Source organism: Sinocyclocheilus rhinocerous, unplaced genomic scaffold (genome assembly GCF_001515625.1).
Source record: "Sinocyclocheilus rhinocerous isolate Xijiao unplaced genomic scaffold, SAMN03320098_v1.1 scaffold499, whole genome shotgun sequence".
In the NCBI taxonomy this organism is placed as follows: Eukaryota; Metazoa; Chordata; class Actinopteri; order Cypriniformes; family Cyprinidae; genus Sinocyclocheilus; species Sinocyclocheilus rhinocerous.
In genome coordinates, this window is record NW_015637156.1 from 1410067 (window position 1) to 1424705 (window position 14639).

The following is a 14639-nucleotide window of genomic DNA, read 5'->3' on the forward strand; positions in this document are numbered from 1 at the left end:
AATTACTTCGTTTAATAATAAAGAATGTAGTGTAGCACACAGACTTTATAATCATTGTGAAATTGCTGTTTATTTTGCTGCACCGGCAGTAATAGTTAATGCGGGAGAGACGAGCGAGTTAGTTAGGCTGGTGCGCCTGTGATAGCTGTTCTGCGTTCTGTAAAAGTTGAGACACAGAGCGTCTTTTGTCTGTCGTTCTTCAAACATTACAGTAGACATATTTTGGTTTACAAACTGTATTGTTTCATCAGTTAGTCACGTTAGCACTCGGCTAACGTATCCACCATTATTGTTTTAAGTGTTCACAGTTTAGCAGCTAAACTTTAGATAGCAATCAGTCTGCTCTTACAATCTAATTAGTATGATAGTGATTTCACCTGACTAGTACTCATTCACACTTTCACATGTGCTGCTGATATGATTAGTCAATTAATGTTAGCTGGTCATTTTGTATCAGGATCCAAAAACAGTGAAATTTGTTTTTGTTTTTTTTTGTGTGAAAAGTTCATTTTTTGGCCTATGAAGCTTTTAGCAATTATTTAAAATGCATCTGATCACTCTACACAATAATCTAGAAACAATGTGAATGAACACCACAACAGCTTAAGCAGCAAACTTTGCAAAACACAAAATTTATGTCACTGCCAAAACTTTTGGCCATGACTGTATATCAGTGGTTCGAGTTCTGGTATTTTGGGGTAAATTTAAGTGCAGTTTTCAATGTTTTGTCAGCTGACTGTTCCCAAATTTTCTTAGGCATGTTGTTGATGGTGTAAGGTGTTTCCGAGTAATAGCTCTTTTAGTCTTTGGAAAAAGATCCAGGAGAAAAAGTGAAACCAGGAGCCTGGGAAGAGGCCATGTCAAGCCGAGGTCAGGTAGGCTGGGTGCGCCGCGCCTCATGAGGAGATGAAAGACAGATTCGAATTCATTGTTTAGAGGGAACGTCAGCATTCCGAACGACTTCTCCGTCCCTTAGGCAGTTTTGCAGTGGGAGCGTGAAGGCCATGGTTCATTTGCAGGGAATTCCTCAGCAGGCTTCCTGGTCTTGGCCGGGAGCGACACTTGAGGGGAGGAAATCCACCGCCTTCAGCCCACATGTGTCTGCTCGAACTCACTCTCTCTTTTTGTGTCACAGCCTTTAGATTTTTGGGATTTTAAAGCTTACGTGACTTTTTTAAAGGTTGTATAAGGACTTGTGAAACAAACTAATGGTCAACCGAAATGGGTTTTCCAATATATCTTTTGAATTCATCAGCGGATCTCGAAAAAAAGTATCACAGTTCCCACAAAATATTATCAGCACAGCAGTTTTCAAAATTGATAATAAGAAGAAATGTCTCTTGAGCAGCAAATCAGCATATCTGAATGATTTCTGAAAGATCATGTGACACTGAAGACTGGAGTAAGGATGCTGAAAATTCAGCTTTGCCATCACAGTAATAAATGATTTATCTATTTTAATGTTAAGATGCATTAAAATAGAAAACAATTATTTAAAATCTTTTTTACTGTACTTTTGATCAAATAAATGCAGTCTTGTTGAGCACAGGAGACATTTTTCACAGGAGACAACTACATTTAGTGTATTTTCTATACAAAATTGAAATATCTAGAATACAAGATGGTGATGATTCTGATATGTTATAAATAATTCAATTTAAGAATAGCAAACGTAAAGGCGTAAATTACTTTTTTTTTAAATGAAAAACTTATTTTACACCAAATACACAAAAATTAGGCTTGAAAAAAAGGATATGTTCGCTGTTAGATTTTGTAACTGACACAAGACTTTCAGAGCTAATAATCTCAAAATGACCAAAAATATGCCAATATGCAATTCATTGGCTTATCATCACTAATATAAACGATGCAAAACACAGAACCGGTTATTTATGTACAGATTGCCATTAAATTTGCGCTCAAGGAAACTACGACTCTAAAATATTTGATGCCATTAGAAAAATGCAGATTTCTTCTTTGAGGATGATATTCCTCACCACAAATGAGAAAAACACACACAGCTTGTCTAATAGTTATCAAATGCTTCCTGCAGGTGCTTACGTCCATGCTAAAGAATTCAAAGGCCAGCTAAAGCGGTCTGTGCTGTGATCGTAAGGGAAGAGGAATGTGCTGTTTTGAAACAGATAGAGCAACCGATACGGTTGCCTATCTACGTCCCTCAGAGGTTTGAGAGCCGTTAGCAAAGAAATGTGAAAGCGAATCACTCTTCTCAGAGCTAAAAGGCTCAAATGTTTTGCAATAAACCGCTGAAGGCTTGAAAACTGAAATACAGACATTTAGGGAAGGGTAATGTGCTGTGTGTTGGTCATACAATGCTCCCTCTGGGCCTGAGAGTAAGATAATACGTCTGCCGCTAATATGCTAACATGCTAACTTTAAGAGGCAGCCTCATCCGGTTTCCCCTGCTATCACACAGCAAGTGAGTGCCAGGCTGTTTGTATAGCCTAAAGCCATGCTAAGTCACTTCCCATGCTCGGGCCAAAGAACACAGCTAACAGAAGGAGCCAGGGTCCTAGTGTGTGAGAAAAAGCAATGACAGATAGAGGGCAGGAAGACAGCAGACAGCTGGAGTTGCAGGGACCTCCGTAAGAGGGCATGAGATCCTCTCAGTCTCAGGGAAGCCACTCAGAGAAATTTGATTTACTTTTATTCATGTTAGTTATTTTGACTGTTTGGGGTTTAGACGCTATATATGTGGAATTATAATAGGACATTTTAAATTAAATTCCTTTTTCTCCCATTAAATTATTTTCCCATGTTCCTTGGACCTAATCAAAACTGATAACATTAACATTTTGTTAATCAGGTCTCAGGATTAGAAAAAGTACTAAAAAAATGTTCTCATTAAATATTTTTCAATTGAAAATTAGTCACATTACAGAAGTAAAAGGAGTTTCATACTGACTCATTATATTTTGAATAGGCTACTCTAGTCATATCAACCACCAGATGAGTACACATACTCATACTGTTCAAAAATTTGAGATCAGTAATAATGTTTGGTAAAGAAATTTATATTTTAGGAAGGATGCATTAAATTGTGTGACAGTAAAGACATTTATAATGTTACAAAAGATTTCTATTTCAAATAAATGCTGTCCTTTTCAACTTTTTATTTATGAAAGAAACCTGAAAAAAAATGTTTATTACCATTTCCACAAAAAAATATACAACTGTTTTCAACATTGATAATACTAAGAAATCTTTCTTGAGCAGCAAATAAGCATATTGGAATGATTTCTGAAGGATCATGTGACCATGAAGACTGGAATACTGGCTGTTGAAAATTCAGCATTTCCATCATTTTAAAATATATTAAAATTAGGACTGTCAGTCGATTAAAATTTTTTATCTAATTAATTACAGGGTGCTGCGATTAATTAATCTAATTAATCGCAAACTAAATTTGACTGTGAAAATACCCCCAAAAGATTATTTAAACCTTTTATTATTGTGTTAAATGTTTAGGCTACAATGGCCTAACATAAAGTATGGAACATAAAAGAAGATAATTCGAGAAACATCTCAGTATTTTTTGTTCATGCAATGAAAGCCAGTGATTAAATGATGACAGAATTTATTTATTTATGTATTTATTTTTGGTGAACTATCCCTTTAATATTTTTTTTCATAAATGAAATGATACTCTAAAGAAGAAACTAAAACTACCAGATGGCAGTAAATGTCTTTGAGTCGAAACGGCTCTCTCTATGAATGGGCTACTGAATCATTGGTTCACACGATTCTTTCAGAACGCGGATTCATTCAGAAACTAAACATCGCTGTGTTGCTCAGAGACGCACAACAGTTCTGTTGTGGATTTTAGGTAATATTTTCGCTTAAATTTCGTAAAAATTTTGCACAATATTAACTTCTTATTTACTGAACTGTTGTATAAAAATCACATTTGCACTTGTGTTCTTCCTCGTGACAAAAACAGCACTCCTGTGATATTGCTCTCGCTGCTAGTGTGATATCGCTTATCATATGATATAAATATGAGACAAAAACTCAATCTTGAATTTTTGGGGCATAACTGTATTTATGGAGTTGTTGTCCTGCGCATTATATTTGTCAACAGTCAACTGTATGAAATGTAAGATGATGTACAGGTCTGGGGGCGGGGCCAGTGCGTTAACTGCGTCAAAATATTTTAATTCGCGTTATTTTTCATAACTAATTAATTAACGCGTTAAACTGACAGCCCTAATTAAAATAGAAAACAGGTATTTTAAATTGTAACAATTTTTCATATTATTGTTTTACTGTGTTTTTGATCAAATAAATGCAGCCTCGGTGAGCATAAGAGAGATACTTTTTTTTAAAACACGAATGGTAGTGTATGTTGATGAGACACCTGTATTCAGTGTGTTGCAAAACAGCTGTATCTGCAACAGAGAACATTTTAGTGCAGTGTTGCAGGTAAACAATACGTCATCCATATAAATCGTCCACATATAATAAATGTCTCAGTGACAACCGTTTAAACATATTGTAAAAGTGCATTTAGCAATATTTTCCTGTGGTGATACAATGTCTACTGCAGATGAATTGTTTGTTTTGGGTGTAGCCTAAAAGTAACATGATTTCCACTTGTTTTCACAGTTAACGAAATCATCAGGAACGATCTCTCCAGCATCTCCGTTCACAGCCACGCATAGCAGCCTAAGGTCCCTCTGAGAAGACCACGGCAATCATGAACTCTTCAGCATAACAAATTTCTGACAGAAGATCCGAATCAGCAACACCTGACTCTGATAACACCAATTCAACAAACAAACCTTATGCACTCAGAGTTCCACTTCAATACGAGGCCATCAGAACTCACCGAACCTTGCTCGTTTTATTTCCACGGGGGGGGGTAGATGATACTGAAAACCAGCCTAAAAGCACAGAAAAAACAAGTGCACTTCATTTCAGAATTTATCAGCACATCCTGCCGAGACGGAGTGTGTGCTGTTGTGGACCAAGTTGTCTCTTTTTTTGCTTTCCTATTTACTCTCTTGTACTCAGTGTAGCTTTTTAAATTATTACCGTAAGTGCAGTTTGACGCCTTTTCTCTGTACACAACCATGTATATTTCTAAAAAGAACATTTGAGTCTGGTCACAAATCAGTAACTTTGCAGGCCAAAAACCAGACGTGCAGTTGACGCATGCACAATTCTAAATTATAACCTAAACCTTTTTTTAAATTTTTTTTGCTTTGGATGCATGCATATGTGAATGCAGGTGTGCACGTCTGAACGCTCATTTTTGTCTATTTGTGTTTTTGTTACATTTTTATCATCCAATGGCACAAATATGTGTGGTTAAATGAAGTATCTGTTCCTCACGAAGAAGAAAACATTGATGACTGATTGCCGTTGTGGAGACATTTGTTTGAATATCATTTTGAAGCCTTGACCTGTTTGTAAGCCCGAACGGCCTTATTGATTTGCCTTAAGCTTATGCCAAATTGTTGTTTTGTTCATCATTTGACAGCAGATGTCTGTGCTTATGTCTGAATAGCCATTCCATTGTTTATAGCTTTTGTAATATCAGGTATGATATGTACTTGTTAACTGGAATTTTTATGAATAGAATAGAATAGAATAGAATAGAATAGACTTATTTATTTGGAGTGAGCTGGAATTAATCAAACACAAGCCATAAGGGAAGTATAGCAATCCTATTCCCTTTACGGACACATTTAGTAGGAACTTTGTGACCAGAGATTGACTGGACTGGCATTTGTCAACCATCCAATATTATTCTAGCAATTTTTCAAGGCAAGATAATGGTTTCAGATTAGGCTACGCTCTCTCCAACTGCCTCTGAACAGCTGAATATGTTACACTATAACTGCCTCTATGACCTGATGGTTTACTGCACTGTGCCTTAAAGTGTTTATCAAGCAGGAATACTTTTTTATATGTATTTGTTCTCTCTAATTATAAACGTAATGCATGTTTCTCAGCATATAATGAGATTTTCGTACAGGGGTTTTTACTGCCTGTACATTGTATCCTGTCTGTAGGTTGTTAGGTAATGTATGCACTTTAATTTGTATTTTTTCTGTACTGGGATCTCAGAAATACCACATATTGTTTTTTGTTGTTGTTGTTGTTGTTTGTTCTTGCCAGTCAGACCTAACATGATATATTCTTCCGCAAGGTATCAATGACAACAACAGATTGTTTTTCTTGCAAGTATACGTATTCAATTTACCCATGTTAGTCGCATTTCTACGGTGCATTTACATTTCAGTACCAAAATATGCACAATAAATTCATGCTTTGTTGGCTCTTTTAGATGTGTGGTGTTGAATGGTGTAAAAATATGCATACAAATAGATATAAGGTATTTTATATGATAACTAGTTCAAAAACCTTTTAAATTACAGTGAATCTTCCAATCTAAAGTTTGAAAAAAAAATCTTATATTTTTGACTGCGGTCCGTTTAAATATGTAAGGAGTAATGCATGGCTAGCTGTGCATTAAACTATTTTAATAAGGTGGATAATTTTGGTAAGCGGGTACGAAATTCTGCTTAAAGGGCGGATTGCTTTGCGGCAACAGCAAATACACATGTATGCGGCCACAGCAATCCACGGTAATTATTTACGACAGTAAATTTCTCTCACTCAACTGTAGGTGGCTCCAAATTCGCACACTAAGCTACATTATGACGCTGACAACCTTTAATAGCCTGTTTAATGACAGGTTCTAATGTGACTTCATATATTGGCCACCAGTGGGGAATGTTGTCACAAAAGATAATGTTGAAGTAATTATTTTTTCAAGGGCAGTTCATTTTCAATGGCTTTTTTTTTATAGTTAAGTATTTAAGGCATGAGTGTCCAATCCCTTTTTGCAGAGATCCAAACATCTCCAAGGCACATATATCTAGAAGCTTCTAGTAATTCTGAAGAGCTTTATTGGGTGGTTCAGGTGTATTTAATTAGGTTTGGATCTGAATTTTGTAGGATACTGTCCTTCCTGGAACTTGTTTAGACACCCCTGCTACAAGGTATGTGTCTATTCACCTCGATATTTAATGTAAGAGTTGTTGCATACAGATATTTGTAACTTCAATGTGCGAGGCTTCCAGTGTCATTCACTTCCAGTTATTTTAGCTGTACAAAAAAGGCCTGTTACTTGATATTGCAAACTGGTATTAGTTATCATATTAGGCTATTTTAATTAATCAAGTAATCGGTTTGTAGTGCAAATAGTTATGCTACCATTTTACTACACTTTGTTGTTGTTTACATATAGTGGCAAATGAATCTGAAGTGCTGCACATTCACAGAAAATAGCTTACTTTCATGTCGCAAAATAAAGTGAATACAAAACGGACTTTCAAAAATAAGCACACTAAGAGAAATATTGAAGTTAAAAATGTAACAACTAGCCCCGGTGTAGGCCTAATTGTGACAGCAAACTGTTAGTAATTGATGTTCAGTTTTGAACCAAAATCAATTAACAAAATACTTCAAGATGTTCTTTTGGTACTAAAAATCATAGAGAATAAAAAACAGAGATGATTTATTTGACAAGGCTTTTGTCCAAACTTTTAAAGAATATAAAACCCTGACCGAATGTTCCGTTTCACAGATCTAGTTTCAACCCTAGTCACAACGGCTCATTAAAAATGCGGCAGTATCGTCTGAAACGGAATCGTGAAAAATGCGCAAGATCTCTTCCCCATGTGCACAGGAGAGCTGAACTTCCAGAGTAGTAAATAATGGATCAAAGTAGAAGCAGCTGTTGTATCCAGGCTTTGAGCCAAGCACCCTGTGACACCTGCCAGGCAGACAGGAATATTTTCCGTGGGTTTGAATCCCCGGTCACACAGCCATGGTGACAACGCACAGTCAGGGTGGGGTGGATCATCAAAGCCAGTGCCCAGAAATAGCCGCTCTATTAGTAGGCCTGGGTGAGGATTGTTAGAGAGCCAAGACGAGCGGCCTTCGCTAACGGTCTCAGTTATCATTGTGTGAAACCTGTCCTGTCGAGTGAAGAGCTGTGAGCCTGAACTCCCTCCACATCCTAATACATATAACTGTCGTCCTCCCGTTATCCTCTCTCCCTTGATACTGTGATCGCTGGACCAAAGCAAGATGGTGCCTGTTCTGTCCAGACTGTTCTCATCTGTAGTCGTTTATTAGAATATCAGCAGTTAAGAAGCAGAGTAGACTTAAGACTATGAATCTTATTGAAATTGCAATGAAGTAAATCTATAGGGGAGACCGGGGATGAAAGTGGCTGCTGGGCTGACGTGATCTCATGATAGGCCTAATTCGTATGTATTTTACGTAAAATGTGGTTCTATAAAACGTACATTTACTTAAGTGTTTACAGGCACAAAAACCTAACCCTAGCCCTAATACTGACATATTTTCAGCATCTAAATATACAAATACTGACGTATTTTCAGCATTTAAACGTACAAAACTGACGTATTGACGACACCTAAAAATGGATCCTTATGAATATTTAAATCGCAGCATTCATTTTATTATTGTTGTTGTTTTTAGTTGTCATATCAATGAACTGTTTTCAATTGCATTATTAAATTGTTTACTCGTTTACTTAATATGAAATGATAACATTTCGTTCTGTTCTGTGTGATTTCTGCTGCCAGCTCGTTTCCAAGAATAGGCCTACATAATGTTAAGACTTCAGTTTAAAACCTTAAAATAAATAACATTTCTGCAATCGTTTAACCTTTACTTGTCATGTAATGTTTACTTTGTTTGCCATGGGCCACAAAAGGCATTTTCTCTGACATGCTGTGACTGACAACAGAACTATAAAATACACCAAAAACGCTACATAATTACGAAATGAAACAATTTTATTTGTGCGCTGTAATCCAAATCTTCCTAATCCATACTGGGAGGAACAGACCCAAATCCAAGATGATGCATACATTTAAAAAGGTTGAAAAAGGTCTTTGTAAAGGTAAATAAAAATATGCAGATTTAACTATGTAAAAGCTGATAGAACACTGAAAATATTGCTTCAGAATAAATCGTTTACACCATCAAAAATCTCGGTGATATATATATATGAATGTGAGCAACATTGTAGAATTTATGACCAAAAAACTGATTTTCAGGAAAGAAAGTAATATTTTTCATTAAGATAATTTTTTGCCTAGCAATCATTGTGTTATAGATACAATATTTTGACTTACATAACCTAAAGTAGCTGTTTCTCTAGTTTAATTTGATACTTTGCATTTATGTTAACTTAAAATCCGCATGCTAAAACAGTTAGCTATGGCTGCTTTGGGTTGGGGATAGTTGTAACAGTTCATTAAAAATGTTGCAAAAAATGCACATCAAGGGATTTATGTAAAATGTGTTTCCATCATAGTTTATCCACATATCTTTTTATTTGCACAACACTATCCACCTCAAATGAGCACATACATTTTTTGTGCACATTTTTAGAATTTATCTTGACATTTCCATCCAGCATTCCAAAATTCACATAAGTAGATGGCAAGGCAACACAGCTAGTGACTGAACCTTTATGTGACAGGAACACAGTACACACACACACACTCACACAAACACACAGCAATTGTTTTTGTGCTAAATTTAAAGTATTAAAAGGAATATAATATAATTTTTTGTCACTTTATTCAAAACTGATTATTTTTTGTTCTTCAATAAAGTTCTTGCATAAATTGGAAGTGTGGGTCTTATTTCAGCAAATTACCTCACACTGTTACATCTATCCCCAGCTTGTTGTTACAACTCACCCCAGTAGTGGGGTAGGTTGTAACAACAGAACTCTTTGTATTTGACATTAACTTGGACGTGTACTGCATAATCACAGATTATGTGAGTTAGTTTTATTTGTAGTAGACAAATGTGGCTACGATATATCAAAGTTTTAGAGATAGAGTTACTGATGCTCAAATAAAAAGTGTTACTTTCATCCCCGGTCTCCCCTAACACTGCCGATTTTTAAGACCCTATCAACTCAATTCATTGCCTTAGCGTAATGAAGAGAGACTGATATAAGTGGTTCTCAAACTTTCTAACTTCAAGGCTTCTCATTGTCAAAGTCAATATTAGAGGCTACCCTGCAAAGGCATTTTTTTTCTTCTGGTGAAATTACAAAATATGAGCTTGTATTTTGTTTTTTTATGAACAGAAACTAGATAAAAAAATAATTGTGTAGAATCATTAACTTTTTTAAAGTGAAGAAACCTAAATAAGTGCTGTTGTCTTGCTGCAAAAGAACTTCTCTGCATGCAGGATTATTAGCCTATTTTTTTAACAACTCTGCTATTATTTTAAAGGTAACTCAAACAGATGTTTACGATGAATTTCCCAATATGAACACTGCAGATCATTTTAGACCTGTCTGCTTATTATCCATAGTAGAAAATCCAATGCATGTCACTTACACATTTTATCAGATTTTGCTGATAAAAAATAAATATAAGGTCAATTTAAATCATTTTAAAGCAAAAAACGAGGTCACCTAGTAAAACTGCTCCTGTGTGAGAACCAATCTAAATGAGTTATATTCACTGTAGATCGTTACCGCCTCCTAGTGGACATTTGACAATTCTGCCATATCTGGCATTAAAAATACCAAGTCATGATTAGGATGTTAAAAACAAACAAATGGACAAGTAAGCAAATAAAAAAAAATACATCAGCATAAAACACTTAACAAACATTGTTAACATACGTAGCAAAACATCTGCATAGTATACAAAATAATCAACATTAAAAAAGTTGTTTTACATCAATTCAAATATTTTTATATTCATTTTAAACAAATTTCCTTTCTGACTAAAAGTCTAATAGATTTTTTTTCATATGCTCCACAAGTAAGAATTCATAAAATTAATATTATAATTCATTTTAATATTATTTACAGAACATTTATCTCATAGACAATAAGTGTTACACGGGTCACCGGATGTGAAAAAGTCATATATATTGACCAAAGGAAACATAGTCACTGCCCCCAACATTGAGCCCAACTGCACTACAGCTCCACACCACACAAGAGCGCCGTGGCCCTCATCTCGCAAGATGACAGCAACAATCACTTTTACATAAGATAGGATGAAGATGAAAAAGAACCAAGCCAACACCTGAAAACACAGGATTACTCCGTGTGAATATACAAAAAGAAACAATAACACAGATCAAGCAAAAAAAACAGAATGCTTCTTATATTGGAAATAAACACAAACTGGTCCCAAGTACTCACAATAATGACGGCTCCAGAGGTGTCATTAACTAGCAGTGGACATGGACTCAAAACAGCCATGCCCATAATGTAAAATCCAATAAGAGAGCCAATAGAAGTGAGAACTCCCATCAACAACAAGGACCTGTTTAGAATGCAACAAAGTGTTGAGAAGTAGTAAGTATGTTTATAGCCATTCTATCTATCTATCCATCTATCTATCCATCTATCTATCTATCTATCCATCTATCCATCTATCTATCTATCCATCCATCCATCCATCCATCCATCCATCTATCCATCTATCTATCTATCGTTTTTTAAACTCACGTCAGTATTTCATGTCCACATACTTATTTGTTTGGTAAGAAGCTGTGTAAAAAGTAGTTATTGTTCATTTAATTCACTATAAAATCAGTTAGTGCATTAAATTGCTATTGTTCATGATGTAGCTCACCTTTGAGTGTAAAACATGCTGATGAAACAAGCTATAGGATTGGCAATATTCGCCATAGTTGCTGACCAGTGATAGGCCTGGTCTCCATATGGTAAACATGAGTACGACTGCACTGACGGCAAACCGGTATTAGTCAGAGCGGTCACCCATGCTAGCATAATGTAGATGTATATGACTTGTATCCATGTGTGCGTCCCCGTCCCAAACGTGCTCTTGGGTTTCTGACTAGCCTTTTTAGAACGCATCATTGGTTTCTGTTCAGATTTCTTGTTTTTCCAGCGGGATATGGGATCTTCATTTCCATTTATGTTATTGGGACGCTCTCGGGCCACAGCTGGATGGTAGTTCAAAAGTAAGAACGCCACCAAACAAACCACCATCATAGCCGCCAAGATGAAAAAATAGGCTTCAACTGAAAAGTTAGCTGGTTGGTAGTGAGGCACAAGGTAGGTAGTGTCTCTTTCAGACCCGTTAAGATGTGTTTCATTGGATCTGAGGATTTGAGATGCATTGACACATTCCATCACACCTACACCTTGAACCAACGCCACTAAAGCTGGGACAAAACCGCTCAGGCCTTCTCCTACATAATAAGTCATGAGATACTCTGCCTTGAGCTGTGTCATGAAGGGAAGGAACGTCACCGAAGAGGTGCAGTCCACTAATGAGATGAAGAAGATGAGGAGCAGCAGAGGAACGCTGCGCTCTACGCCTTGCACCACTACCGTCTCACTCCAGAAGAAAGCCAGTAAAAGGCTTGCCAGTATCCCGAAACCAACAATAAAATAGATAACTGCAGTCTCGTTGAGCGTTCCTGGGCGGAAGCGGTGCATTAACGTGACAAACAGAGGTCCGATGTTGGCCAGTTGGACAATAACGGAGATGTAGGAGGGAAGATACCAACCCTCAGGTACCTGTGGAACGATGAGAGGCAGCTCCACCCACAGACCACAGATGGTGACCCAGGAGCCCATGCCAAACAGGCCAGCCAAAACATGGGTGAGGATAGACGTGGCCATGCTGATTTAAATCAGACTTCGTAACCTTAATGTCTTCAGAAAAGAAAAATGATGTGTACAGTTAGTACCCAAGAGAATTTCATTCAATGACAGACATTATTTTTGCAGTTCTACTTGGAGCCACTATGACGTACAAATGACACTTTATCTTTAGACTCCAAATTTGGTGCAGTGAAGTTTATTTTTTCAGCTGTAATGTCCGAGAAGACTCAGCATTATGTCCTTGAGCAAGACATTTTATCCAGAAGCACTCCAGGGGATTGACTCTTCAGTCAGTGCACACTCTTTTTGGATAAGACACATCTGCTAATATGAAGTTATTCAGTAACATCTGCAGTAAATGGAGCATTGTCTTACTGATACTTTGATGTCGTGCCAATGTATTTTAAGAACAAAGTCAGGAAGTTTGTGCTTATTTGCAGAAAGCCTATCAAAGTACAAATCATAGTGTAGTTAGCAGGGGGTTTGTAGGGACAGTTGAGATCATGAAAATGGGCCCAACTGATGTAAAACTGTCATAGCAATAAAACTATATTCATATATTTACATTTGTTTCCCCCCCCCCAATGTATAGGAATGCATATTTTTTTTAAATTTTAAAGTTTATATTTAATCACCCTTTCAGCTATTATCAGTTCACCTAAACTGGTGTGAAAATAAATAAATAAATAAATAAATCATGTAGTAATTAATGTGACGTCATAAATTCTGCATGCGTATTCTTTTTATTATGGAAGTAGAGAAATGGTGCTTGCAATTTCATGTAAACTATAATGCAATTATAAAACAATTTAGCGCATAAAAATGTTAAAACAAGTTAAAATGAGGTACAGCAATGTGGAGATTATTATTATTATTATTATTATTATTATAAACCCACACACAAACCTCTAGAGAAAATAGAGAAAACAAACGGAAATGTTTGCGTACTTTTCTCAAATTAATGTTGTCAAAACGTGACAAGACGCATGAAGAAGTGATGCTTCTACCAGCCAAAAATGCATCCAACATAGTAAGAAATTTAAAAAAGAAGCAAATTAAAAAATTTTCATCATTCATTCCGTGTTCTGATGACCTTTAGCATATTTGTGTAATCAGTGGATGATAACATCCTAGCAATGCTGCTGCGCGACATGAATAAATAATGCAGTTTATGCATTACTTTTTATTGTTTCACTGTTTCAGCTGTTGTTGTTGTATTTGTTACTCTTAGTTATTTGTCGTCTGGTCACCACTGAAAGCTCAGCTAAACTTATGCTGTTTTTGGTTGTCACCTTCATTGGTGTTTAACTGTTAAATGATTAGGTCTGTGTCCGTCTGAAAGTTAATGGATATGATCATCTAGTTCCAGTATGCAGAACAATAAAAGGTTACTCGAATATATTAAAATCATTATCATCATGTGCGTCATAGTATTGAAGTCTGCCATTTACTTTTTGTTTCCCATGTCATAGTAAACTGCCTTTTTATGAAGTACAGTGCAGTTATACAAAACATAATTGCAATTATTTTTGTCATAAGCAACAAACTTACTGATCATACACACTACCTAGCATGCAACATTTGACAAATGCATTTTTTTAAATTTACGAAACAAAAACAAAAATGAAAAAAAAAAAAAAAGATTTATATATGTGAAAACTGACAGGTACTCACATGATCTGAGGCTAATCATATGAAGACAAAGTCCTGTACAATGAGAAATGTCTTATATCCTCTGCATGAGTGGGTGTGCCTATTCTAGCCAACCATGGCACCTGTCTGTTGATGTTTTATAAAGGAAAAAAAATAATTAATGTATAATTTGTAATCATTTATTATAATGCTAGTATGTAGGTCAGAAACAACATTAATCATACATTTATTAAAAATGCAATATTAACATTCGTATTTGGGGGATAAAAAATCATCAGAAAGCAATGAGAGCTGTTTT

At 35.9% G+C, this 14639-nt stretch overlaps 2 protein-coding genes across 4 annotated transcripts in view; one reads left to right on the forward strand and one right to left on the reverse strand.

The window, feature by feature from the left end:
• nfatc1 (nuclear factor of activated T cells 1) overlaps nucleotides 1-6290 on the forward strand; it is a 50713-nt gene extending 44423 nt beyond the window's left edge. Inside the window, exon 10 of the mRNA XM_016563628.1 lies at nucleotides 4627-6290. Coding sequence (XP_016419114.1) covers nucleotides 4627-4682 — 56 coding nt within the window. The 3' untranslated portion in view covers nucleotides 4683-6290. The remainder of the gene's footprint in view (nucleotides 1-4626) is intronic.
• A 4632-nt stretch (nucleotides 6291-10922) lies between these two features.
• On the reverse strand, nucleotides 10923-14493 carry LOC107748759 (riboflavin transporter 2-like). Of its 3 annotated transcripts, none has more exons than XM_016563697.1 (4): nucleotides 14363-14493; nucleotides 11688-12739; nucleotides 11252-11375; nucleotides 10923-11132 (listed from the first exon to the last, which is right to left on the reverse strand). In XM_016563697.1, exons 2-4 carry the CDS (start codon nucleotides 12704-12706, stop codon nucleotides 10923-10925), a joined length of 1353 nt encoding a protein of 450 aa, XP_016419183.1. In that variant the 5' UTR covers nucleotides 12707-12739; nucleotides 14363-14493. The 3 variants fall into 3 exon arrangements, with proteins under 3 accessions (XP_016419183.1, XP_016419185.1, XP_016419184.1); XM_016563699.1 differs by lacking the exon at nucleotides 14363-14493 and adding an exon at nucleotides 13064-13121; XM_016563698.1 differs by lacking the exon at nucleotides 14363-14493 and having other exon boundaries at nucleotides 11688-13040.
• Between the last annotated feature and the right edge of the window lie 146 nt (nucleotides 14494-14639).